The 25403-nt window shown below is 52.7% G+C and overlaps 2 protein-coding genes across 2 annotated transcripts; both read right to left on the bottom strand.

Annotated features, from left to right (window-relative positions):
* Positions 1–20: 20 nt before the first annotated feature.
* On the bottom strand, positions 21–3806 carry LOC131207274 (probable DNA mismatch repair protein Msh6). The gene is made up of 4 exons (XM_058199885.1): positions 3048–3806; positions 439–2964; positions 212–367; positions 21–140 (listed from the first exon to the last, which is right to left on the bottom strand). The coding sequence occupies exons 1-4, from the start codon at positions 3804–3806 to the stop codon at positions 21–23; spliced, it is 3561 nt and encodes a 1186-aa protein (XP_058055868.1).
* A 633-nt stretch (positions 3807–4439) lies between these two features.
* Positions 4440–8314, bottom strand: LOC131209494 (broad-complex core protein isoforms 1/2/3/4/5). The gene is made up of 5 exons (XM_058202577.1): positions 8187–8314; positions 7775–8092; positions 6853–7713; positions 6272–6771; positions 4440–6204 (listed from the first exon to the last, which is right to left on the bottom strand). Exons 1-5 carry the CDS (start codon positions 8307–8309, stop codon positions 5679–5681), a joined length of 2328 nt encoding a protein of 775 aa, XP_058058560.1. The 5' UTR covers positions 8310–8314; the 3' UTR covers positions 4440–5678.
* Positions 8315–25403: the final 17089 nt, after the last annotated feature.

Raw genomic sequence — 25403 nt, 5'->3', positions numbered from 1 at the left:
GCCGATATATTTTGCTGCGATTAAAATTGGCAGTTCTTCAGCTTGACGACGAGATCCCTAATATCTTGCTGCGGCGCATTTTTCACTAGCTTCATCATGATTTTACGCTTCAGTGCATCCGCTTCGACCGTTTTGGAGAGCTACGGATAGGGGATAAACATTAATTCGATTACAGAAAATGGCACACGTCTTTTGGCGGATGTCTCCTTACCTCGTACGCTCGTTTGATGATAGCAGCTGGCATCCCGGCCAATTTGGCCGCGTTGAAGCCGTACGATTTCGGGCAAGCTCCGGCACTGTAGCGGTACAGGAACGTAACGGTTTCCTGCGTCGGGTCATCGCCATCTTCATTCTCCACCATGCAGGCCTGCGGTGGTCGAGGGAAGTCAAAAAATGTTAGTAACACCCACGACCCAGGACGTCAAGCCCAAAGCATACCATATGGCCGAGTGTGATGCGAGGATCGTCCTGGAAACTGTCCACCAGATTGTGATAGTGCGTTGAAAATATCGTTCGACACTGCAGATCAGCCAAGAAGTGTACGACCGACGCGGCAACGGCCGTACCGTCGTACGTAGCCGTTCCTCGGCCTAACTCATCGAGCAACACCAAGCTGTCCGATGTCGCGTGCCTCAAAATGGCAGACGTTTCGTTTAGCTCCACCAGGAAAGTGCTGTGTCCGGCCATAATATCATCGCTCGCACCGAGACGCGTAAAGATGCGATCGATGATCGTCATCCGGCAGCTTTGGGCCGGAATACGCGAACCCATCTGTGCCATCACGGCCAGCAAACCGACTTGCCGCATCAGCGTACTTTTACCGCCCATATTGGGACCGGTTAGCAGCACCAGGGTCGCCTTGCCTTCGCCGCCCACTTCAATCCCGTTCGGAATGTATCGTTCCGCCACGTCACTGACAACGCACGGGTGAATGCCTTCCTCGATCTCGATGAGTGGCTTCCCATTCGGTAAGGCCTTTTCCAGTAACTCCGGCACACATGTGGCCCCCTCGGATCGGGCGTACTCAGCGAGCGACGTGAGCACATCGAGTGTGGCCACCAACTCCACACACGACTTCCAGGTGCCGTACTCGATGGAAAACTTTTCAAAGATCCTACGAGACAGATCCTTCAGAACAGCTTTTCGCTTGTCCTCGTACTGTATCATCTGCTTAAGAAACTGGCGCGTCTCGTCTGTGTGGAACCGCTTGACCGCATTTTTGCCTCCCCTCTGGCCCTCGAGCGAATACTCACTCGTTGCTTTCTTCGCGCGTGCCTCGGGAACCTCCAGCTGGAAGCGTTTCTTATCGTTCCCGTGATATTCGACCGTGCATCCGAAGTACTTGCTTTGCTCGGCGCGGTACTCCTCTAGTTCGCCCTTAAGGCACTCAATATCCCGCTCGACCGTATCGTACTCGGTGTCCACTCCCTTCTCCGGTGCGATCACACCACTTTTCAGGGCATGCTCGTGGTCGAATGCGTTCTCGAAGAACGTCACCTGCTTCTGCATCGTATCCAGCGGGAATGCACCGTTTCGGGATTTTGGTTGCGTCAGGCGCTTAAGAAGCGCCGATCCGGCACCGGAGAAAAGAGTCGGAAGAGCGAGCAGCGAGCGGAACCCGTTCAGTGTCGCAACAAAATCGCCAATCTTTTTCTTGCCATACGTGTGCTCCTCGTACAGGATCGCTCGGCCGGCCGGATGGTTACGGCTGCACCGCGCATTGCCAAAGCCGTGGATCTGCACCACCAAACGCTCCAGATCGGGTAGCTGGCCAAGCAACTGGCGTACATCCTGCAGCAGCGCAGTATCCTCGATCAGCTCCCCGACGGCTTGCTGTCGCTCGATGATCACTTCGCGCTCGCAGCTCGGCGCACACACCCAATGGTGGAACAATCGTTTGCCAAACTTTGTACAAGAATGGTCCATTTTCTGCACCAATGAGTTCTCGTCACCGACGATCTTTAGGTTTTTGAGAGTGATCGAATCGAGCACCATATACCGGTTCGCGTTTGCCGCACGGACACGATCTTTTGCGGGAGCTTCACGATCCGGTTGTGCATCGAGCGGAATGTACTGTTCGTAGGTAGCCAACGGCATGACCTGCTGATCGAGGAGACACCGTTGAAGGTACCACACGCATCCTCCCAGTGCTTTCATCGCCAGCAGGGATGATTGTTTCGGTGTCAGCCCGAGGCTGTCGGACTCGTCCATCAGAGAGCGCAGTACCGGTGGCCACTGGGAGGTTTCGCCCGAGGTGCCACCGTAGAAATTTTCTGCCAAATATTTCAAGGTTTTTTCGCCAGACCACATCTGACTGTTGCCTGTGAGCGCCTCGCGTGGTACGTTCGCGAGGAGCGTTTTGAAAATCCGCTGCGTACCATCCGAAAACCCGGTGGCGGAACGTTCGTGTAGAAGCAGCACCGGTGGATAGTGAGAGAGCAGTGTCAGCAGCCGCGATTGTTGATTGTCGTCATCGAAATCGCCGAGATGGAAAAGTCCGATCGAGGTGTCGATGAAGCACACACCGTACCGACTGCCGGCTCCGGGACGAACCGCTTCCACGATCGCCATCATGTAGCGTGGCTGATGATTGGTCGTAATGCGCACTTGCTGGCCGTACACTTCCGTGCCCTTCACCGTAATCTGACACACCTCACGGCGCACCACCTTATCGTACTTGCTGTTGGTCCGCTGTTCCTTGCACCGGTCCTGCATCATCTCGGGCGTTTCCGTTTGCTCCACCCGGGCCACCTTATAGCCTTTCTCGACCAGCGTGCTCGACATGCGATCGTACGCCTGCTCCGGGAATCCGGAGTGTGCAAACTCGCCCTTCATGAAGCTGAACCCGAGCTCCGTTACGCCGACTTCGGCGTCCATGTGGTACAGTTCGTAAAATTTGCCAACCTTGAAAAACAGCACGCAATCGAAGTGTTTGCTCTTGACCTCCCACCATTGACGCATGGCCTGAAAAGCGAAAGAGGATTAAACAGGTCAGAGACAAAGAAAGAAATACGGAAGCCGAATTTGGGAGCGAAACGGAGTCTTACGGGCGTGAGCGTCCCCAGAAACGAATCCGGTACGAACAGCGTTCTACCGTCGTACTTCTCGCTGCCCGGACGGTTGCCCTGGATATCTTTAATTTTATTCGGCTTCAGAAAGTCCAGCTTCTGGTGGCTCCACACCATGGGTTCGTCCAATGCTGTGCTTATCTCGTCACCCTGCTCGTCCTTATCGAGATTCAATTTCTCTTCCAGCTTGATTTTCTTTTGCGCAGGACCACCGGAGGAACCGTCGTCCTTCTTCACGGGTTTGGACTTTCTCGGTGTCTCGCTATCATCATCTTCGTTGGTTCGCTCGAACAATGACAGATCAAACGATTTCTTTTCCGACGTCTTTTCATGATCGTTTTCGGTTTCGTTGTTGTTATTAACGCCCTTGACGGAGCCCTTCTTAGCTTGCGCCTTCTCACGGTCCTCACCATCTTCCGAGTCTTGCGAATCGTCGAAATTAATGACGCGACGCCGCTTCTTGTGGACTACAATCTCATCCTCATCGTCCTCGGCGCCATCGGCCGTTTGCGCAGGTTTCACGGCCGGTGTTTGCTCTTTTTTAAACGCAAACTTGCTTTTCGGTGTACTGTCGCCGGAGTCTGATCCTTTCGGCCCGGCACGTTGAGAAACTTGTTTCGCTAGAGCGCTGGTTGGTGTGGAGGGTTTCGGGGAATTCTTGCTGCTTGCCGGCGAGCGGCCAAAATAGTTGAGCAATGTGTTCGGCGATCCCGTTAATTTTTCTCCTTTTTTAGACATTTTTAAGCACGACACAGGACACAGCAGAAGCAAGAGCTGCGAAAAACTTACCGAACAGACCGAATTACCGTGTATTCGCGCCTTCCACTCGCCGCACGGTTTGACGTTTGGTGCGTTGCAGGGTTGTAGCCGAGCGTACCGATTCAAACGGTTCTAGTTTTCAACCGATTCAACCGATTGGTTCCAGTATTAAGTATCATTAGTTAAGGATTTTTTGCGAAAATTTGAACAAAATTAACACGGTTGCGGTTCTCGAACAATACTGAAACGAATTAATTGGTACACTTCCAGGGCTGTTTCATCCCGCTTCACAAAATGCTCTTTTGTAACGCCATTGATTCGTGTTAACTCTGACTCGTTTCTACTTCTGTGCCTAATTCCGTAGGAACATAACAAAATCACTGGAAACGATAAAAAGCGATTGTGGCACGCATCATCAGATAATTAACAAACTTTTTTATTATAAAAAAATGAAAAACTCACGTTTCGTAACCCTAGGCTGTTATTAGTGTACAAACAATCCTTAATCATGCCCGTTTCGAAACCAAAGCGAAGCGGTTCAGCATTAATGTTTTGGTAAGTTTCTTTCAAGAAATTATCTAAACGTTTTGATTACGTGTGTGCGTGTGGCCATTTCGTTGAATAGAACCAAAAACGGACCAAACGGTCTCCTCCGCCTCGCTCTGGTTCGTGTTTACATCTTTCGTACGCTCGTGGTGGTAACATTAAAACATTTGTCTAACAGTAGTTCGCTTCCTGTCTTCCACCGGGGGGGAGGCGAGGAAACGCTATATTTCTATAGTACAAGTTGGTATAACTTGGGTTCGATTAGGCTAGTTATTCGCTTATACGTGTAGGTTTTGTCTTTTCTTAAGTTTCCGGTTCGTTTCATAAACTCTCTGCCCCGTTTACCACAACAACCAGTCCACCCTCCAGGCCGCCTAGGGCCGCCACCGTTTCCGGTGGGCCCCGAACCACCGAGAGAAAACCAAGAACAGGGAGGGCAACGGCAAAGACTAGAAGAAAGTAAAACAAACGATTTTCGAGGACCCCCAGGGCGGGCTCACTTGCTTAAAATCATACTGCTACAAACTATGAGAACTAAATACACAAAAAACTAGGGAAATAATTTACTCTCACAAGGGATGGAGATGTCTTTTCAAGTGTTCAGCGCGAGTGACCTCTACCAGCGCAGCTGATGAGGCGTGTGGTGTGTACTGTCGTCGTAATATGGTCAAACCTATGCGTGCGTGTCGGTCAAGTGGGTCGTCGCGGGTATCGTGAGGTAGTAGTAACTATTAGTAGTGAAACCAAAGGCGCTCGCTTCGCCCCGACCCATTAAGGCACAATCTGCGGCGACGGTGGCCGGATTTCCGAAGGATTGAGTGAGCAAGGTTTCGTACGGTTTCGCAACAAACTGGACGCAATGTACTGTGAAGGGGCTGTGTCTGTGCGCGGCCGATCGTGGTTCGTCGCTCCTGCTCGGACGCTGCGGGTCTATACAAAATAATGTCTTACTATCACAGCTAGGGAACAAGATTAAGTAAAGGAACGAACGTAATGAGTCGTCGAAATGGTAGCAAAATATTACACAGGACACAAAAAAAATGGCTTCTAATCGGCGCAAAGAGAGCAAAAATAAAAGCGGCCTACACGAAATGTGTCCGAGCGGGTCTCGGTGTCCTGTTCGTCGTCGCCCGTCGCCCTAACAAATTGGAGCTAGTGTTACAACATAATGTTTACTCGTTAACCTAATGTCTTTTTCAGTGAAATAATTCCAGCCCGCGCGCTGCCCGCGGCCACAACCGTCCCGCGCTTCGGTTCGGTTTGGGGCTTGGTCTTTTGGTTCTTCTTCCAGGTTCCGTTCCCTCCTTAAATGTCTTTGTCGGATTTCTGCACGCCCGCCACCGGCTCAACCGGCTCATCGTCCACCGGTTCCGGCTTGGGCTCGGGGTCATCTGCCTTCGTCGCACCGGAATTGTCGCTCGCCGGCGTGCGCTTCGCTGCCGATCCCAGCGGTTCCGCTGTGGTGGCCGGCGATGGGTTGGCCGTGGCCACCGATGCCAGCGCCGTTTGATTGAAGAGCAGGGCCGCCGACTTCTGCTGGGCCGCGATGGCCGACTGCAGGGAGGCCGCCTGCAGTAACGTCGGCAGCGGAATGGCTCCGCCCTGGGATGTGAGGTTGGCGAGTAGGTTGCTTGCTTGCTGCTGCTGCTGTTGCTGCAGCTCGGTCAGCGCTCCGTCCTGTTTGGCCATCTGACTGTAGGAGTTGGCCTTGGCGCGCTTGCGCTTCGTTTCCGGATCGCACGGGCTGGGGGTTCCCGGGTGGCGGTACGAGACGTGTTTCCGCAGTGCATCCTTACTCCGCGAAACGTGCGAACACACCTGGCAGGCGTACCTACGGGACGAGCAGAGAGCAGAGTGTTAAAGGGGGCCGTGCGCCACCAGGCGTCTCCATCGCTTACCTCACGTTCTGGTGTGTCTCCAAATGCACGCGCAGGTTGTACTGATTGCTCAGCTGCTTGTTGCAGATGCCACACATGGCGTACAGCTTGGACGAAGGTGGCCGCTGCTGTTGCTGTTGCTGTTGCTGCTGCTGGTGTGGCTGCTGGGTGACGGACGCGAGACTGTTGGCCACCTGCGCCTGGGACGCGATGTGGAGACTTTTGATGAGCTGCTCGTTGTGCGATGAGGCGGAACCACCGGTGCCGGGCGACGGGGCCAGCGGATGCAGCGAGCCGGGCGTGGAGGGCGACGAGGCCGTCGCTATCGGCGTGGTGGCGGCCGGCGAGCCCCGCGTGTTCGTGTTCGAGGCCGCGTTCGGGTGCGAGGACTCGAGGCTAAAGTTTTCCGGCGTCTTCGAGGCGCTCTCGTTGGTGAGGAAGTGGTGCGCCAGGTACGGGTTCGTGGTGCTGCTGACCGGCGTCACCGTGGGCGGCTTGCTGAACAGCTGCATCGGCAGCAGCTTCGTGTTGGCGGTGGCCGTCAGTTTGAACGTTTCGTAGAGCTGCTTGTCGAACGGGAGCGCCGCGAAGGCCGCCTCGGCCGCGGAGCCCGTCTGCGACCGTAGGCTTTCCGCGATTTTCTCAATCTTTTTCCTCTTGCTGCTGGCAGCGTTTTCCGCGGCACTCTGCGACTTCCGGGCCGGCGGCGGGTGCGAGTGGCCACCACGCCCGGCCTCGTCAAGGCCGGGCGTTTGAGGCGTCGGCGTCGACGGCACGGACCCGTAGGACTGGCCCAGCGGTTGGGCGGACGTGTCGGACATGTCTTCCTCCTTCAGCTTCACCTGCTCCAGCAGCAGGGGCCCGTTGGCGAGCTTACAGTCTTTCGAGCCGTCACTTCCGGCCGGTCCGAACTCCTGGAGCACCGAACGACCGGGCGTGACGTCGAGCTGCTGCTGCTGGTGGTGGTGCTGCAGGCGGATCGGTGTGCTCGATCGGTGCGCCTGAAACTGTTTCTCCTTGGCCAGCGCATCCTCGGCGAGGTGATTCAGTTCGGCGTTCATCTTCCACATGGCTTCCGCCGACAGCAGCTCGTTTCGTTCCGCGTGCCCGAAGCGTCCGAACAGATCGCACGTGGGGACACTCGGCTTCGGGCCGCCGGTGACGTGATTCACCAAGCTCCTGGCGTTACTCCCGTTACTCGGTGGGTGTGGCTCGCTGGCGTGGCCACTGCTGGGCGGTTGCTGGTGGCTGTTGGCGTGGGCCGGCGTCGGGCACCCGTTGGTGCCGGTGTTCGTCGCCAGGTTGAGGGCCTGCGGGAACATCGGCGCTCCGAACGGGTAGGCCGATCGGGGGAAGAAGCTATCGTCCGGGGAGCACACCTTCATCGTGTGGTAAGGCGACGGCACATCCGAGTCCCGCGATGAGGAGGCCTCCGTCGACGGTGTGGTCGATTTGTTTGGGTTCTGCAAACGACGGGGAAAGCGTGACGTGACGGGTGGAAGGAGCTAGCGAAAGGACACTTACACCGTTGAAGTCGGCCAGTCCCTTGATGCCGAGAGTTTCGGCCAGCGACAGCAGAACGGCGATCTGCGCCTCGTACACGTTCACCTCGCCCGAGTACATGAAGGTGATGAGGGCGGCCACGGCGTGGTAGGACGCGCCCGGCAGCACCACCACCGGGTACTGGGCGCCGTCCAGCGTGCGGAACAGCTCCGAGAAGAAGGTGCTGCAGGCGCTCAGCACCACCCGGTGCGCCTTGATCTTCTGGCCCTCCGCCATCAGCGTGACGTCCGTCAGGTGGGACTGATCGAGCAGCACCGGCAGCGAGCTCAGTAGGCTTGCCTGTAAAGGTGTTACGAGGCGTTACGAGGCGTTACGATGCGTTACGAGGCGTTACGGGGCATTGGGAGCCGTTAGGAGAATGCGGTCTACCTACCTGATGGTTGTGCCACCGAAGGCAGAACTGCTGAGGACTTGAACCGGTGGCCCCGCCTGGCACTCCACTGCCAATAGCACCACCACCACCACCACCGAGCGTGTGCGTGTTTGCGGCGTCCATTTTTAAAAATAAAGGCCAGTTTTAGGTCACTTGAGCGGACGGTGGCACTGCACTGCAAACGGAGAGAGAGGAGGCCACCGAGAGGGGCGGTAGGGGAGTAAGCCCACCGATCAACCAGAATGCGGATCATTCCAATCGTGCGCCGCCGCTGCCTCGGGCATTTGCGCGAGGAACGCGTCATCCGCGAAACGCAGCCGCAAGGAAGGGGCGTGAGGGGGGTCGAGCACTCGCGGACCGCCCGATCGCCGACGAATCAATCAATCCGGCCTGAGCTGTGTGTGTGTGTGTGTGTGCGATTGCGCCACGCTGTGCGAGGATCCCAGGACTTGAAACCACTTTGCGCGAAAAACGTGATAAACGCACCGCGCACCGGACCAGAGACATCCAACCACTTGTTGGTCGGCGCTCTCGTGTCGGGGCGGAAAGGGAGAGGTGGTTCCTCGATACTGGGGCGTCCCTGGTGCCTGGCCCGGTCGGGGTGAGGGGGTGAGCGCACTATCGGAATGCACCGGTCTCGGCCGTTCCTCACTCGAATCGCCAAGCCGATCTGTGTCTGTTTGTGTGTGGCGCGATCGAGGAGAAAGCCTCCCCCCCCCGCCACCGAGGTTGTCCATCGCGCCGTCGTAGGGGCGGAAAAAGTTGGATCCATCCCAGCGGACGTGACGAAGACGGATAGCCTCCGGCCGGCCCGAAATAAACAAGCGCATCAAAAATAACGCAATTCGCCCGCCGAGCCGTCGGCCGGCGCAGAGTCGAGAGAATCCACCGAACAGCGACACGGAGAGTAAGAGGGAGACAGAGAGAGAGAACGAAAAGAAAAAGGAAACAAATGTCGGTCGAGCTGGTCGGCTCGGGCAGAGTTTTCTCCACGCGGCGCGGCTCCGCGATGCGATTGTTGTGCGCATTGCGAGCCCGAGGAAGCGGAAAACCCGAGCGCACCACCGATCAGGCGGTCCGATTTTCCTCGCGCGATCGTTGCACAAGTCGATCCTCGGCGAAAATCCTCGGTGTGGCCGCAGAGGCCTCTGCTTGGAGCAAATATTGCGCCCTGCATTGCGTTGTATTTACTTGAGGAGCACCATTTTCCGTTAAGATTTCAATACTCAATGTTCTCGCTCACCATTTAGTTAGCATTATCAGATCAAAACAATAACAAAAAAAAAATGGACGCCAAAGGTGGTTCGCGTGGGGCCACGGGAGACAACGTCCTCGTCCGTCCGTCCCACCCGTGGGAAGGTGAATCATACGGAAGGCAGCGACCAGGAAATGTTTGACAGCACCAAGTGGGCGGCCAGGTTTGGCCCCTGGCGGTCTGGTTTTTATTTATTGTTTTGCAAGGAGGTTGTTTAGGTGCCGCTGCGGCCCATCGATGCGGAAGATGTTCACGGGCGTCAGCGGCTCAGCAATTTTGCACGGCAAATGGGCCTGACAGCGTGAGGTTTGGATTAGAAGCAACACGGAATCGGCACGCACCGTAGATGCGTGTCCAACTCCTGTGGATGTACTGCGTAGAGTAACCACCGATAGAGCGTCATACTTTCTGCTCTTATCCTGAACTTAGAATTGATGCGCGGTCGTCTCTGACCCGGCATAACGACCCGTTACTAGCTCTCTGTCGTTCGTATAACCGTTTTTCGTTACATTTTAACTTTAATATGCGCCTTATTCAGTTCGTTTTACCTGGTCTGATTAGTTGAGCTACTAATTCTAAACTCTAAGTTAGTTCTACAATATGTAAATCAAACTACGTTGCCCGTTGACTGTGTTTTGTAATAATCTGAATCTGAATAATCAGACTACGTTTTGGCATATCTGATTTGGATGCGCCATTTTACGGATAGCGCTACTATTTCATAAAAACCATAGAAATTAAAGAAATTTCAACGGAGATGCAAGCTATGAACTTGACACCAACATTTTCGTGCTAATGGTCTTCAACTTTTTGGACGATATTGTCTACGATACACGACGGTTTTGGATAACTTTGCTATGCTTTTACTTATTTAATTTTCGATCAACATTTTGCTGATGCTTCCAAACTATACTACGGTCAGTTCAATTATGAATGTACGACCCTGCTTTTGATAAGATCCAGTCCAGCCGACCCGATTGCAAAAGGTAGCCTCGAAACCTGTGGATTATCATTTAAAACAATGCAGTCCAGTCTGTCTCGATTGTTTTCTTGAAATAAATATTCATAAACATCTCAAACTTACAGCGTTTACAGCCACAGTTTATGGAGAGTTTATAGTGTTTAGCCATTTGTTTCTACCATCTCTTTTCCACCTGCCAACCCAGCAATGCACTTATCATTTTAATCAACTCGGTAACGGTAGTCTACGAAATAAATAGTTCAATTTTTCGATTGCTTTTCCCATTTGAAGTTTACACAAGCGTTTGATCGTGTTGTCGCAATCAATCCAGGAAGTAAAGAAGCAAGTGGCCATCATCGCTATCCAGCAACAAACGGGCAATCAACTAAAGCAGCACATAACACTTGTAACGCATAACTCCTTTGTAACGCAGCCGAATGATCAACGGAGGCCGTTTCCGTTCAAACTGCACTCGATGGAATCGTCACGAAAGGGCGATTGCGGACGTTAGCCGACCATCGACCCAAACTGCGTGGCCAAAGGGTACTTATCTTTTTGGCACAGTAAACACTCGCAGCCGCCATCCGCTGTCGCCAGGACAAACGGCGCTCGGCGTGGAAGGACCGGATTCCGAGAAACAGCCGGCACCCGAGCGGCAGTCAGTCCCGGTTGTTTCGCTACGTAATGCCGTAAGTGCTCATCGGGGCAAAAGGAAAGCAAACTTCAACTGCCCCTCGAGAGCGCGCGGCGGGGATCATCTCGGTGAACCTGTGGTTGGATAAACACGGCGCACAAATAACAGCCAGTCAGCGAGCCAGCGGCCACATAAACCACCGTCGCCGCGCGTGTGTGGTGTGACATTTTTTATTGCTTCACCAGGGGCCGTCCCCTCCGCCCACCGCTGCTCCGTCGCCAGCGCCGGACGCCGACCGCGATGACCACCCTGGCGGACCCTGGCTGGCCAGCGAACACAAAAATACCAGCCACCGGGCCCAGCGCGAGACACGAGGAGGCCAGCCTGGCGATCGAGCCCGGCCCGAACAATGCGGGAAAACAACGCACACAACGACACACGGAACACCGCCACTGTCCCGCCGCTGGCCCCCCGGCCTGGCCCGGACCCCGCGGCCGCTCCGTTCAGTCAGTCAGTCAGCGCGGATTTATATTTTTAAATTTTCCATGCTCTCCGCTCGCTCCGCTGGCGGCGCGAAAGGTTAGCCCTGCGGTGGGGTGAGGGGGGGGGAGGCTGGTTGGGCGGTTGCCGCTCCCCCCCCTCCCCCGCCGCTTACCTTCCCGCGCGAGGGTGCCGCTGCTGATAGAATTTCTTAAAATAAATCTTTCAAGACAAAAGCTAAAGAAGCTGATAATGCGGCTAACGGCCACGGTCCCCTGACCGTGTGTGCGTGCGTCTGAGTGTGTGCAGTGGTGTGCAAATACACAATGCGAACCACAGACACAAACACACTCACACCTCCTGGGCCCCCCGCGGGGCGGGGACCTGGGATTGTTGGCCACCGCCCGTTTCAAGAAGGATTTCGGCCGCGTATCAAACACCGCGCTGATTGGGTGCGCGGTCTGTGTTTACATTCAGCTCCGAGGGCTCCCCACGTGCCCCCGGAATGATCATCGATGATCGGTAGGTGACAGCCGCGGTGATCTACCGGAAACGAAACAGAAGTTCAACTCGAGCCCGAGGATCGATCGTGGTGCATCATCAACAATGCCGGAAATCGTTTGGAACGTTCACGATCAGCACGATCAGCTTGGTATCAACCAAGGGAAAGAGTGTGAGAGAGAGAGAGAGAGAGAGAGCAACAACCATACGGGAGGGAATGGCAGCGAAAAAGGGACCCCCCGGCCATGTGACACATGGTTCAGCAATCTGCGCCACTCACCGCGACTTTTCTGTCGCGGAAAATGCACGAGTGCTCGAGTGCTCCCTTCGCGAGAGCAGGAACCGGGCGGCGTGGTTCTCCAATTGGATTGAGGAAGTTAGTGCTGCGCCTCCATTACGGTCCCGGCCCAGTGTTTGTTCGCCCCGTCGTGGGTTTGTTGTTGTGTCCGTGTGTCCACCGTGTCGTTTCGTTTTGCGTTCCTTTTTTTTCCGCGATCGCTCCCGAGCCAGTGGAGCCGCTCCGAGTCCAGTGTATTTTTAGGACCTCCCGCCACACGGGGCCGGCCGGCCACCTACCGACCGACCGACCACCAGTCCGGATCACCGCCGATGTCGCCCCGTTCGCGCACTTTAATTGGATTCCTATCTGCTGCAATCTGCTCGCCTGCCGCTGCCGGTCACAGGTCTTTTACGATTCCTTCGGCCACGAACAGTGTGTGTGAGAGAGAGAGAGAGAGCGTCGTACGACGAAGGGACCGAATGATTGACAGGAGGCGCAGAAGGGAGCGATCGTGGAAAACGATCACAACAACCGGGGGGCAGGCAGGATTATGTCACATCACGCAGCCCGGCGCGACGACGGTGATCGCGATCAATCACGCACGAAACGGTGGCAATGGGATGGGATTAGATTTCTTGGGGACTTTTCGCTCTTGTTGGTTACTCTGGGCAGTGGGCAGTTGTGGACACAGAGAGAGAAGAATTGGGGAAACTGGTGGATGGAGAAGGGTCCTTCACTCTTGCACTTTTGGATTCTGGTCCAGAGCACGGACTTGATCCGATCCGGACAAGAATTCCATGCGCGACCACGCGGAAAAGGCATCCAGGATGTCCGCATTAGCGTTGGCTCGAGTCTGGTCGAGTCAGACGGCCACGGTCTGGCGCGAGTGAGGATTGTTGGTTATGCTACTATTATTGGGTTCTGCTCCGGCATTCCGCCTTCCTTGCTGGCCGGCTGGCAGACAGGCGACAAGTGTGTGTCCTGTGAGCATTCCGTTCCCTCCACGGGGTCGGACAGCTCGCGCTTAGCCGTGTGGCCACCAACACAGCCTGGCCTGGCCGAGGATAAGGCGAGGATTGTAGTGGCCGAAGATGCTTTGGCGCTGGGACGGACCGAGCCGGACCGAACCGACGACGACGACGACGACGACGACGACGACGGTGTGATTTATTCTTCGGTCGGTCGCGAATGGATAAAGTAGAATTAAGTTTATTTTTAACCCCCCCGTTGCTCTCTCGTCGTCGTCGTCGTCGTCGTCGAAATTGAATCAACTCAATCGGCCAGAACATCGGGTGGCCCCGGTGGCTCCTTTGGGGGGGCCGACACTCGTCGAGGATAGTGTACAGGATTGCAACTATCATCATCATCATCCGCCCGGTCTGGTCCCGGTCCGGACAAACGCTGTGCACTTCCGGGCCGTCTCGGGCTGTCTGCCACCAAGTAATCCGGTTCCGGTGTATCGTTTGACATAACATGACAGCTACTCAAGGTTCCGGTCAATCCGGGACGGAGGAATCCTCCTCCCAGCAAGGTGGGAATTTAATTTCTTAAAAACGATGACAGAAAATGATGAACCCTTCCAAGGGTTCGCTAACCCGTTCGTCCACACGCCGCACTCTTACACAGTTTGGTCGGCCGCTCTGTACGATCTCTCGCACCACTAATTTCTTGAACCAACTTCCAGGGAACCGAACGGCGGCAGATGTCACAGATGTGTGTTCCAAATATACTCTTTCGGCACTGCTCCAGCGCGACGGTCCGGGCCGTTCGGTCGGCCGTGTCCACTCCGCTCCGCCGGACGCGCACGTGTTCGCTCGCGCCCAGACCCGGGCCCGGACACGGACATGACGTCCGTCCGTGGAGCGGGAAGGTTCCAAAAATACACTCTAGGCCCGGGGCGCTAGAGGCCGATAAGATCACTGCGCCTCTGCGACGATCACCTACAAGTGACACACTGGCGCGCACTGTCCACCACGCGACCACACAGTTACAGGCACACACACACATGTACACACGCTGACACACTTGTATCCCCCGCACATGGAACAGTCCCGATCGGCGCCGCTCGATGCCGTCTGCCTGTCATCCGCGTCCTATTTTGGAACAGAGGGATCCGAGGATCCGGGGTGTTTCGCATAAACCCGGGCCCCCCGCCTCGTGGCCGATGATACGCCGTATCGGACCTTTAATTACCTTTTGGACTTAGTGGACCAACCGAGGGAACCCGAGAACGGCGACGCTACGCCACACGTTCGCGTACTATTCGCGCGCGCGCGCCCCAGATAGTCCCCTGCCGGGAAGTTTAGCAGCGCGCACTGGACTCGTCTGCAGACTCGGACACGCGGTGGCGGCTGCAACTGAGCAGCAACAACCTCACATCACGGGACGAACCGCGAGCTGACTGAAGCTCGCCCGAAGCCATGCACCGCACTGGCCTCGCGTGAAAATGGACTACGGACACGAGCGGAGCGCACGCGATCGTGAACGTTGAGAAAAGAGCAGCCTGTCTATGTGTGCGTGCATGAGAGAGAGAGAGAGATAGAACGGGAGAAGTTCGAGGCGATCGCGATCGAACCGCGGACCGTCCGGACCACGGATTCTGGTAATAAATAGAACGAAATCCGCCCGGCGGGTCTCCCGCGGAATCGCGACGAATGTCGCCGCGAGCGGCGACATCTTCGGGGCGACCCCGAGTGCGCCCCCCCCCCCCACACCGGGTGCTGAAAATCCAGGCCGAATTGTACTATTTTTAGTGGCCGTCCGGGGCACGCTGGCGATCGGGCCCCTGGAGAAACTACTACAACTCACGCGCAACAATGCGCACCGCGAGTCCGCGCACGCTACGCAACTGCGCGCCAACACAACAGGTCGTCCCCGCGCACCATCCGCCAGCCCAATCGGCGGGTCCTTCTTTTGCAACGCGAATTGCGCGATCGTACGATCGGGAGTCGGAACGGACCGATCGGTTACCGTGGGAGGATCAAGATTGATCCGAGAGTTTTCCACATCCAGCAACCCCTTTTCGCAACTGGACATCACCTTGTAACGCTTGGGAACCGTGGGTGAGAGAAGCGAGAAAAGAAGGTGTCCTGCGCAATTTTTTCCCCAAAACACACTCCCCAACACACAAACGCACACATGGCGCACACTCACCAAAAACAACACGTTTCGGGCTCACTTGAAAGTCACAGCGCGAATGCCATCATATTGTGGCCAATCCAAACAATGCTTACTGACGACGTCCAATGGCAACCGCAGGAAGCATTTCCCGCTTCGGCTCGTCCTTTTCTTGCCGTCAACGTTGTCGTCGTCGTCGTCGTTTGGTTTTCGTTTCGAATTCGAATCAATTTTCCGTTGAAGGTTAGCCCTTACTGCGCCAGCTGTGCACTGGCTGGCTGGCTGGCTGGCTGGCTGGCTGGCTGGGTGAGTGAGTAGCTCGTGCTCAGCTCACACTTGCCGATCGACTGATCGGCCTCTGGCCGAGTGCGATTTGTCCAACAGTGCCGGCGAGCGAGAGAGCGCCCGAGCCTGTAGGTGTCTGTGCACAGATGTTTGGCCGAAGAAAATCGAAGGGAGCGTTGGCGAGAAAAGTCCGCTAGGGGAGCATACTTTTGGAGACATTCGAGTGAGTCAAGACAATGCGAAAACGGCGAGCATAAGGCGAGTGCATGTGACGGAGCAAAAGGAGGATCCTTAGCAAGAAAACACGATCGGTGGGAGTGAGAGCTACAGGCTTTTATTAACAACAATTGCTTCGTTCTAACATCGGTCTGTAGTGCTTGTGCTTTATTTGACTTTGATTACTGCTCGAAAGCGAACGGTTTCAAATGCACGGCTTTCTGAGCAACAATCAAAATTTTATAATAACACATCGTCTGAAATCGGGTCGCCAATCGGGTTGGCTCGGGTTCAAAGGTTTCGTGTCGATAAATACTAGGGCCTACTTGGGGCTTACTGACTTACCGGCGAGCGGTTGGCTACGAGCATCGTCGCTACATCACTTCCTGTTCCACTTGAAACTGAAACAAACGCACACAAACACACAGACACGCAGACCTTTAGTTCACAACACAATCGTGGCAGGAGTCACGGTAAACCTAGGCAAACAACCCGCTGCGTTCGCTGCTCGAAATCAACTGACGCCAAACGATCGAATCTCCGCGAAAGCTTAACAAAGCTCGGCGAAGCTTTCGCACCGGACACGCGGTCCGGTGCGGCTATGTACTGCGCCGTAAGTGCACGTGCGCGAATCCTTCCGTGGTCCGTGTTGCACATAACAATGACCTGCATCAATTCGCGCGAAACAGTGGCCAGTTCCAGAAGTCGTCTCCAAATCGTGTAATTTATTGGCCATCATGTGGACTGTCTTACATATGTGGAAAGCAGAGGACGTTGTTCGAAAAAAACGCAAGTTTCGCAGGGAGGTGCGCAAACACGCTTTAAATAAGCAAAAGCGCAGCTTAATCGATGCTTATGTACGCTTTGTAGCTGGCTAAATGGCAACCGTTACTACCTAACAGTAATTGGGTACATAAAGCGCTGGGCAGAGTTACATTGGATAGTGTCCCTAACTTAGATCGCTTTCGATTAGATGCATTTTATCTGTTTGTGTTTAGATTTTATTTTACCCACTGCAACTATACTAATGTTTCAGGTTCAAACTTTAGTTTAATTTTAGGCCATTTTCAACCTCTTCAAATCGTCGTTGGCTTATTGTAAATGTTTTTTTTAAATAGAAAATTAGAACTAGATCCTATCGCTTCCATCACATTTGGCATTTCAAGTAGTCGATTCAAAAATAGACACCGTTTGCACTTCTCGGTCGCTACTGACCGCCGGGCAGCTAATGCTAAAAGCTTGTCAGGCACTAAGAATCAAAAAATAGTTTGATTGAGTTCAGCACTAATTGATAACCGATCCAGCGGGGCGGATGTCAAAATTAATGCCGCCTTCGCCACGTGGCCTGGATAGCTTGTCGCGACCGCCTGTCATCATTTGCATGACGCTAAAATGCACTCAGCGTTCGAGGTTCGATATGTTACACTGACGACACAATTGCACTTGCATTGCAAATTATGGCCTGACTCCGGGACAAGGATGGCCACCGCGTTATGATGGCTAAATGGCAAAAGCCAGTCCCGGCAATCCGGTTCCAATTATCCCGTGCCCGCTAAAGTAATTGCTAAAGTGGTTTCCACAAAACCCCGGGACGTGATGATCGCATCGGTGACAATCGGCGGATTCTGTGGATCGACGCACCGTCAGACTGGCCATTACCGGCTACTACCGGTGGTACGAAGAGAAACTAAAAAGTATCCCGATCCGGTCCGGTAACTAAACTGGCCGACAGTTTGATGCAGTTTTCGTGTTTGTGCCGGTTTTTCGGCCGCAGCCCACGGTGCAGCCCGTCGCCAGGACGCCAGGAATCCGGTGCTGAATAATTAAATAAATTATTGCATGGATAAACTGACACATCTCGGGGCAATACTGACACGTACCATTCGTCGACCCCCGGCCCGTTTCGGCTCCAGTCAGTATATGCATAAATTATGCCGCCTTTTTTTCGGAGCCGGAGAACCAACCGTCAGCGCTTCGCTTTTACCGTGTTTTACCGTGAAACCTCAGCTCTCTGGTCTGGCCCCACAGCCGTTGGGTAAGTGTTAATGCATCCTTCGACTGGCAGAGTGTGGCCCGAGCGGGGAAGGAAAACGGGGTAGACAAACATAAAAATGGTCCGTTTGCCGTGTTCCGTTCGGCAGCCGGCACCGGAGATGGCTGATTAAAACTGGCAGCAACGCTACGATTCTCGATTGCTTCGCCACTCGCCATCGTCAGGTCCTCGGTGTCGCTTCCATCGGTGCATCGATTTAATGGAATCGATTAGGGTTTGTCAGTTTCGCAGCCGGCTTCCATTTGCTGCCGGAAGTGCTATACAAAACAGCATCAGCATCTTACATGTCGCGCACTGCTTTGGGGATTGCTCCCGCTCCCGAATGTTGGTGTCGCCATCGTTCAGGGTTCAGGGATTTCCGGCGGCTGCATCCCAGTCGCCAGTCTCGAAGCCATGCTTCGCAGCGAATTATTTGTACCATTTTCCTTCCGATTCCTGTCCAGAGCCTGTGGTACTCTCTGCACGGGCTCTGACAGTGCTGCGGACGCAAACTTCCCACACGCCACGATCTGACACTTGTGCCTCGACACTCGTCCTTTCTGCGGACCCGGGCCTCGGCCGATGCGCGACGTTTCGGTTGGTACGGCTGATTAAAAATTTATTCCTTCCATTCGCGAAGCCACACCGGCAAACGCAAAACGGGTGGAAATGTGTGCGGCCATCAATCAAACCGGGTACCGTGAGGCCAGCTGCCACGGGCTTTTCCGCCGCCTCGGGAGATAGACGAGTAATAATTTCCATTTATCTTCAACCGCGCGAGCGGTCCTGTCTTTTTGCATCTGAAAGGTTATATTTTAATGAAATGCCGGGTAGTTTCGGTCGATGCTTTAAGGACACCAGTAAACTGATGGACTGCACCGGGCGCTGATCGCTTCAATAAGTTAATACCACATTCACGAGCACTTCCAGTCGAAGGTCGAACAGAGCCATTTTCACCATCGGAAAGTTCGTTTGTTTACCTTCCCCATCACATTTGTGGCGTGGCCTTGTGGCCGTTCCGTTCGGGGCACCAGGCAGTTAAGGAGTCCGCGTTTTCCGCACACCATTTCCACTCGGCCGCGTCCTTTCGATTTTTTCACACCTTTCCGACCACGTGGCAGTACGTTCACAGTTTACGCGACACTTTGCACGCAGCGTTTTGCGTGTAACTTTCAGCGGATTTGGCCAACGCCAAGCCGCGGTTCGAACGCGGAACGATGCTGCGTTCGCTTTGCAACGCGAATCGCCGCCATATTTGCTGTGGTTTTGTGGGCGCTCGCGCCAACGCACCCTCTCTCTCTCTCGCTCTCTCTCGGTGTGCTAAACAACACCCACACGCGTGCTGCCAAACACCCCTTGGCTTTTCGCTCCCCCGCTATTGGACGATGGCGGAAAATGTCGGCGGAATTGCGTACGGATGTCCGCGCGCGTCGCGTCACCATTACACCATTAACCAGGAAAAACCCACCCATCGCGGGACACAGAGTGAGCGACAGAGACGGAAGCGTTCACGGCACGGCGCCAGAACGGAATGGAGCGTTCGCTTCGATGGCTTTGGGCCCAAGCCCAGAAGGATACTTCATTTTCGCGGCCGGCTTTTGTCCAGCTTTTGGAAGCTCACTCGATTTGATGTCAGGCTCCTTATGGAATCCTTTTCACTGCACAAATCGAAGCCATCTTTACCAGCCCGTTTGGCGTGCTCCGGCTCCTGGACATTAGGCGGATTTTTCGGATCGGACGTTCCGGCACAAACCTTTGCCGGCAATACACATAGACAGACGGCGGAGATGCGCACGCAATACCGTTCCCGAGTGAACTGAAATCCGTCCGCGAAGGACCATGACGCACCCCTTCCGGCAAAACGAAGCCAGCCGCCGGGCCGGGAATGGGTTCCGTTTGCGAGAAACCTTCAAACTGGCGGCAGCACCAACGTGTAAAGTGATGCGAACGGGCAGCGACCGCACTGAGGACTGGCGGCAACGGCAGTGAAAAATGAGAAAAAACGTAATCAAACGTAAAATCCAAACCGAATCGTACGATCTCACCCTTCATTAAAAAACGGGTTGCTGCCAGACCCCTCATCCGGCAGCGCAACGTCACGCAGTCAACGTCCCAGGCTCCGGCGTGTGTGGGGACCGCGGGGATTAACGGAACGGTCATGGCGCGGCCGGTTGAGTTTCTGGTTTTTTTTTTCGCCATCCAGCGGTTGTTTGAATTTGTCTACGATTTTTGTCAATTCATATCCACAGCCCTGTTGCCAGCCGTTGCCAGCCGTTGGATCCCGTATCCTGGGCTCACTGCAGGAGTCCTTTCGCACGCCGCTCTCTCTCTCTATCTCTCTCTGTTTTCCAGAGAAGAATAATGCCGAGGCGCTACGTTCGCGAAAGGACGACGAGACGCAAAAAACACGGGGTGGCCAAGGGCCCGAGACATGACTAAGAAAGTGCGTAGGTATTGGGTGTCTCCGTCTCTCTCTCTCTCTTTGTGTTCGGGAACCAACAGCAAAATTGCTTTTTAAACTGTAGTGCAACGGTTTTTTACGTTACACTTAGAATAAAATACCTCAAAAAGGAACAAAAGAAGCGTATTTTTATTTAAAAAAACAGTCAACAAAACAGTAACAGGAAGTCATACAAAACGGTGTAGTAATGTTGTTGCCACTACTCTCTCATAGAGGGCGGGAGCCGCATGCGACTGATTGCCTACATTTAGGCGTCACTTAATGTTGGTAGAACGTTTTAGAATCCTTGATAGTGTATTTCCTCTCGACTTACGTACATTTCGGCAACTCTTACTCTGAAATTCCATTCTTAAAACATACACTCAAAAGGACAATTGATTGGGTGCACCCAAAAGTTTGCATAGTTAAGTTGTTTGAATAACACAATCGTCTGCCGGAACCTACGTCAGTGGTCCTTACAAATTTTGGAAGTTCTTTGACAAATATTTTAACATTTTTTTTTCGAAGGAACCAATAGTTATTCAACTTTCAATAACTTCCTCAGCACAATGGTTTTGTCTCTCTAGGGTTGTCTCGAGGGAGCAACCTTCAAGTAGTTGATTATTAAGAATTAGCAGCGGGAATCATTTCTCTTTCTTCAACACAACTGTGCACAGGCAAGTTGTTACAAACACTGTTAACAATCCACGTTCTACAAATAGTCTTCATTTTTTAAAGCCGTAAAACTCCACTCTGCACCTATGCAGCGGTTCTCTACTTGGACATGTAGAGGCTGCACCGAAACTCGATTGGCAACAACAAAGGGACGAGACGAGTTCTCGAGACTGTTCCGCCGGTGTTGTTGTTCCGTTTTTCGACCTCCTTCGGTGTTTTTTTTCTCTGCCGGTCTCATTCTCATATTGCACTCCTCTTCATGACGTAGGCAGAATTGTGCAGACCTCTGCTAAAAGTGTAAATAATCATCCGGAAATCCAGTTGCACCGCTGAAGAGAGGCGCCCTTCTCGCTTCGAATTGTTTTTTTTTTTGCTGCCTGTCCTATGTTCGTTACGCGATCTTCCTACAGAACCCTGGGCCGGGCCGGTCCGATCTTACGCCCTTTCGGGTCGGGTTTTCTCAATTTTTGCGCAATCCCTTGATCGAATGGATTAGGGACCCTCGGTTCGGGCGCGCGCGGTTTTTTAAGGACGGGTTCATTTCGGGATTTCTCTTTTTGTTGTTGCCCGGTCCTGTTCGGTATTTTTGTTATTTCCCCGAGCGTACCCCCTTTTATCCGGTGCAAACCCTTGCACCCTTGTACCTTTGTGCCCTTCGTGTCCTCTCTGTCGCACAGACACACACACGCGTACAGGATCGGTCGACGATCCGTCTGGCGTCTGGTACTTCCAGCTAGCGCCAGGAAACCCCTTTTCAGGTGAGAGTCGCGCGTAGCTCGGCATTGACAAAAGCGGGCCAAATGAAATGAAACCTAAAAAACTCGCTGGGGACCGAACGGCGACCGATTCGCGATTCATTTGCGCAATTCATGCAATTTTCCACAGGCGCCAACGGTGACGATGATTACGCGCGCGCCGTCTGGCTTCGCACCGCGGCGTAACGGTTTTAAAGTGAGACACGCAGACGGACGAATTGAATGGAAAACGTTACAATTTCATCCGATGCAACCGGCACGGATGCAACAATGCACCGCAGCAGCCATGAGACAGGGGGTTTTTTCCGGTGCTCTCCACAAACCCCTTCCGAGTTGAAATTGGGAAAAAATAAAAAAGGCTTTAAAATCGAACCTCAGCGAGGCTCGTTTTGCGCGCGACCCTTCACGTTGCGCGCACGTCAGATGGGAACTCTCTGGAAAGCAGTTCGGTGGTTGGTGAGCGCGCGCGTAATGCAGCGGCGTGTCTGGCCGGGTGCAGCTGTTCTTTGCGTTGCCCTCTGGTAGGGCCAGCAGAGCTCCGCAGCGGGTTAAGTTTCGGGCAAGGATGCGCTACTGGTTTTTAATTCATTTTCCCTTGTTCGTAAACATGATAGATGAGTGTTTGAATGAGTCAGATTTTTTCTCCCCGCCGAGTTCACGGTAGAAAAGTTTGATTCGGGAAGGGCCTTCTGTTGAAACTCGATCGTCAACGGTCACACGAGGACCTATTGGCTCAGATGTGTTGTCACAAACGAGCGGACAGACGAATCGCGGGAACGGGTTGCCGGGACGTTTTAATCAAAACAGTGCCCCGTAAACCCTTGAAATGCATTTATTCAGTCGTTTTCGATCCCGAGCGATTAACGTTATGAAGTGACACATTTTCTATGCCAAGGTTGAACGACTTCGGACGATGATGTGAAAGCAGGCTTAGGAAGACACTTGGGTTATTAGTCTTTAAGTGAAGTTTAGGGGAACGTCAGAACCTGTCTCCTGTTCAAAATTGCGATGGAACTTTGGAGTAGAGACCTGACGAACTATCTATTACAAGTCCAGTTAGGTCCTGGCATATGCAGAAGGTGTAGAAATAATAGGTCGAAGGATCTTGGATGTAACTCTGGTTTACAAAGGGATGGAGGGGTGTTGATACACGAGAACCAGACCAAATTGCTGATGCATCAGCAGCCCTACCAACAACGTGCAGTTGACGCATTGATAGGAGATCGAATGTTCGAAGTTGTCTTCGCCTATCTTGACCTCAAAGAGTAACAGTGCTGATATTTAGTTTTAGGCTAGCAGGTTATCCAGCAGAAAAGGATCCCTGAGGAAACCCTCAATTCTCGTCAGGTTCGCCAGTAGACGGTATAACGGGGTTGACGAACAAAGTCACTCGATTTCGATTGGTGGAGTTTCTGATGATGAGATTGAAACAAAATCACAATTTATAAAGCGAATGATGTGCTTACTATTTAGTATGGATTAAAAACCTCAAAACTCCACTGTAAGAGGTATGGTAAAAATGCAAATGTTCCGATTCATTGCACTTTAAATAGTTTCAGATGCGATATTGCTAATGGAAACCGGATTATAACATAAAGTATTGACCGTAATTGGAATGCGTTTGTTATCCGTCCGTGTCCACTTACGATAGAATCCATTACAAAATGATCTTCAATTCATTACGCATCCTTGGCCGGTATATTTCCGATCTGCGCATTCCGATTGGACTCAAACTGACCACCGCGAAAAGAGGCGGAGCTATAGTCGCTCTCGCAGGTCCTTGAGATCCTGTCCGCTGGGTTTACTGATGATTCAAACGACAGATTTCGACGAGTGACGTTACTGGGCTTCGATACGATCGTTCGGCACACAAAAGTAAGTTTTTTCTTCTCACTGAATGCATTTCGCGTGACTTTAGACAAAGTAAGCAAATGTGCACCAACATTTGCTTTATTCTTCAAAGTCCCATGTTTATTTTTCAAAATTTTTAATAAAACATAGTGTAAATCAGCCCTGCAGCTGCCCACGCGAAAGTGGGTAATACATAATAATGACCGAGAATGGTCAGCATCCCCTATATACCTATATACACATCCCTATATACAGGGGATGCTGACCATTCTCGGTCATTATTATGTATTACCCACTTTCGCGTGGGCAGCTGCAGGGCTGATTTACACTATGTTTTATTAAAAATTTTGAAAAATAAACATGGGACTTTGAAGAATAAAGCAAATGTTGGTGCACATTTGCTTACTTTGTCTAAAGTCACGCGAAATGCATTCAGTGAGAAGAAAAAACTTACTTTTGTGTGCCGAACGATCGTATCGAGGCCCAGTAACGTCACTCGTCGAAATCTGTCGTTTGAATCATCAGTAAACCCGGCGGACAGGATCTCAAGGACCTGCGAGAGCTGCGATCCCGGCGTAAAAATTAGGGCGGAGCATAACGTATTGCCCCTAAGCAACTTTGTCCCCTATGTACGAGGTGTGTTCAAAAAGTTCTAACGATTTTGTATTTACGTGGGCTACGTATGTCCGATTGTCGATATTTGTGGCGTTATGTTGCTACTCATGTCAGTGACTGATGGCGAAAATGGGATATACGTAACCCGCGTAAATACAAAATTGTCCGAACTTTTTGAACACACCTCGTACATAGTTGAGCCGAACACAACATAGTGCAAGTGTTCTAATGCAGATGCCTTCTTATTTTCTTTCAACTCAACTTCTTGAACAATACGAAATTCTATCAAATATGCAGTTATAATATGCTACATTATTTTTCTCTAAAATGTATTATGGAACACATTATAAACGCATGATTCATTGCTTATTTCAATATTTTATTAAACTTAAATCGTTTTGAGATGAGCAGCCCACACAACAATAAGGATTCGCACAGAGGATCGGGAATGAACACATTTTTCCGAAAAAACGACCACCTGAAATCATCAAACGGAATATTGGCAGCGATGGCTTCCTTTTATGATACACCAGTTTTATTTGTTTTATTGATTTTGCCTTCCTTATCTTCACTGTATCGTTCACAATCGTTCTCTTGCGTCCGTCACACATTGTAGGTTCTCGTCCTTTTATTCCGGCAGCCCTCAGTGTGCTGGTTGCTGCGGCTCCGTCTGCTGGCACGGGGAAATTTGCAAACGATCATTTTAGATAATAAATTGTAAACTTTAGCACACAATCCATTCACAGCGGTAGGCGATGGCATTGGCGGCGGCGGTAGCAAGCAGTACCCGCACAATCTTGAGAGGGGGTGCAAGTTTCGCCAGCAATGGCGGGCGGTTTCTCTTCGTTGGGTTATTCCTTCCGCGCTACGCGGTGCGCGACGATAACTATACAAACTATGGCCACTATCGGGTTTCGTGTCCAGTCTGTCTACACACCGTAGCCACACCTGACTAATGTTTACTGTAGTGGCGAATGCTTCTCACTTCCTGCGTTCGTGTGCCCATGTGTTCTTCTCTTCCGGTTTGTGCAGCATCCCTTTAATTGTTGCGTCGTCGACCGAAGCGGGATGATTTCCGAGACTTTCCAACTTCTAAAGTGTCCGTCTTACTTTTGTTTTT

Source organism: Anopheles bellator, chromosome 2 (genome assembly GCF_943735745.2).
Source record: "Anopheles bellator chromosome 2, idAnoBellAS_SP24_06.2, whole genome shotgun sequence".
NCBI lineage: Eukaryota > Metazoa > Arthropoda > Insecta > Diptera > Culicidae > Anopheles > Anopheles bellator.
This window is presented reverse-complemented; position numbering and strand designations above follow the sequence as displayed.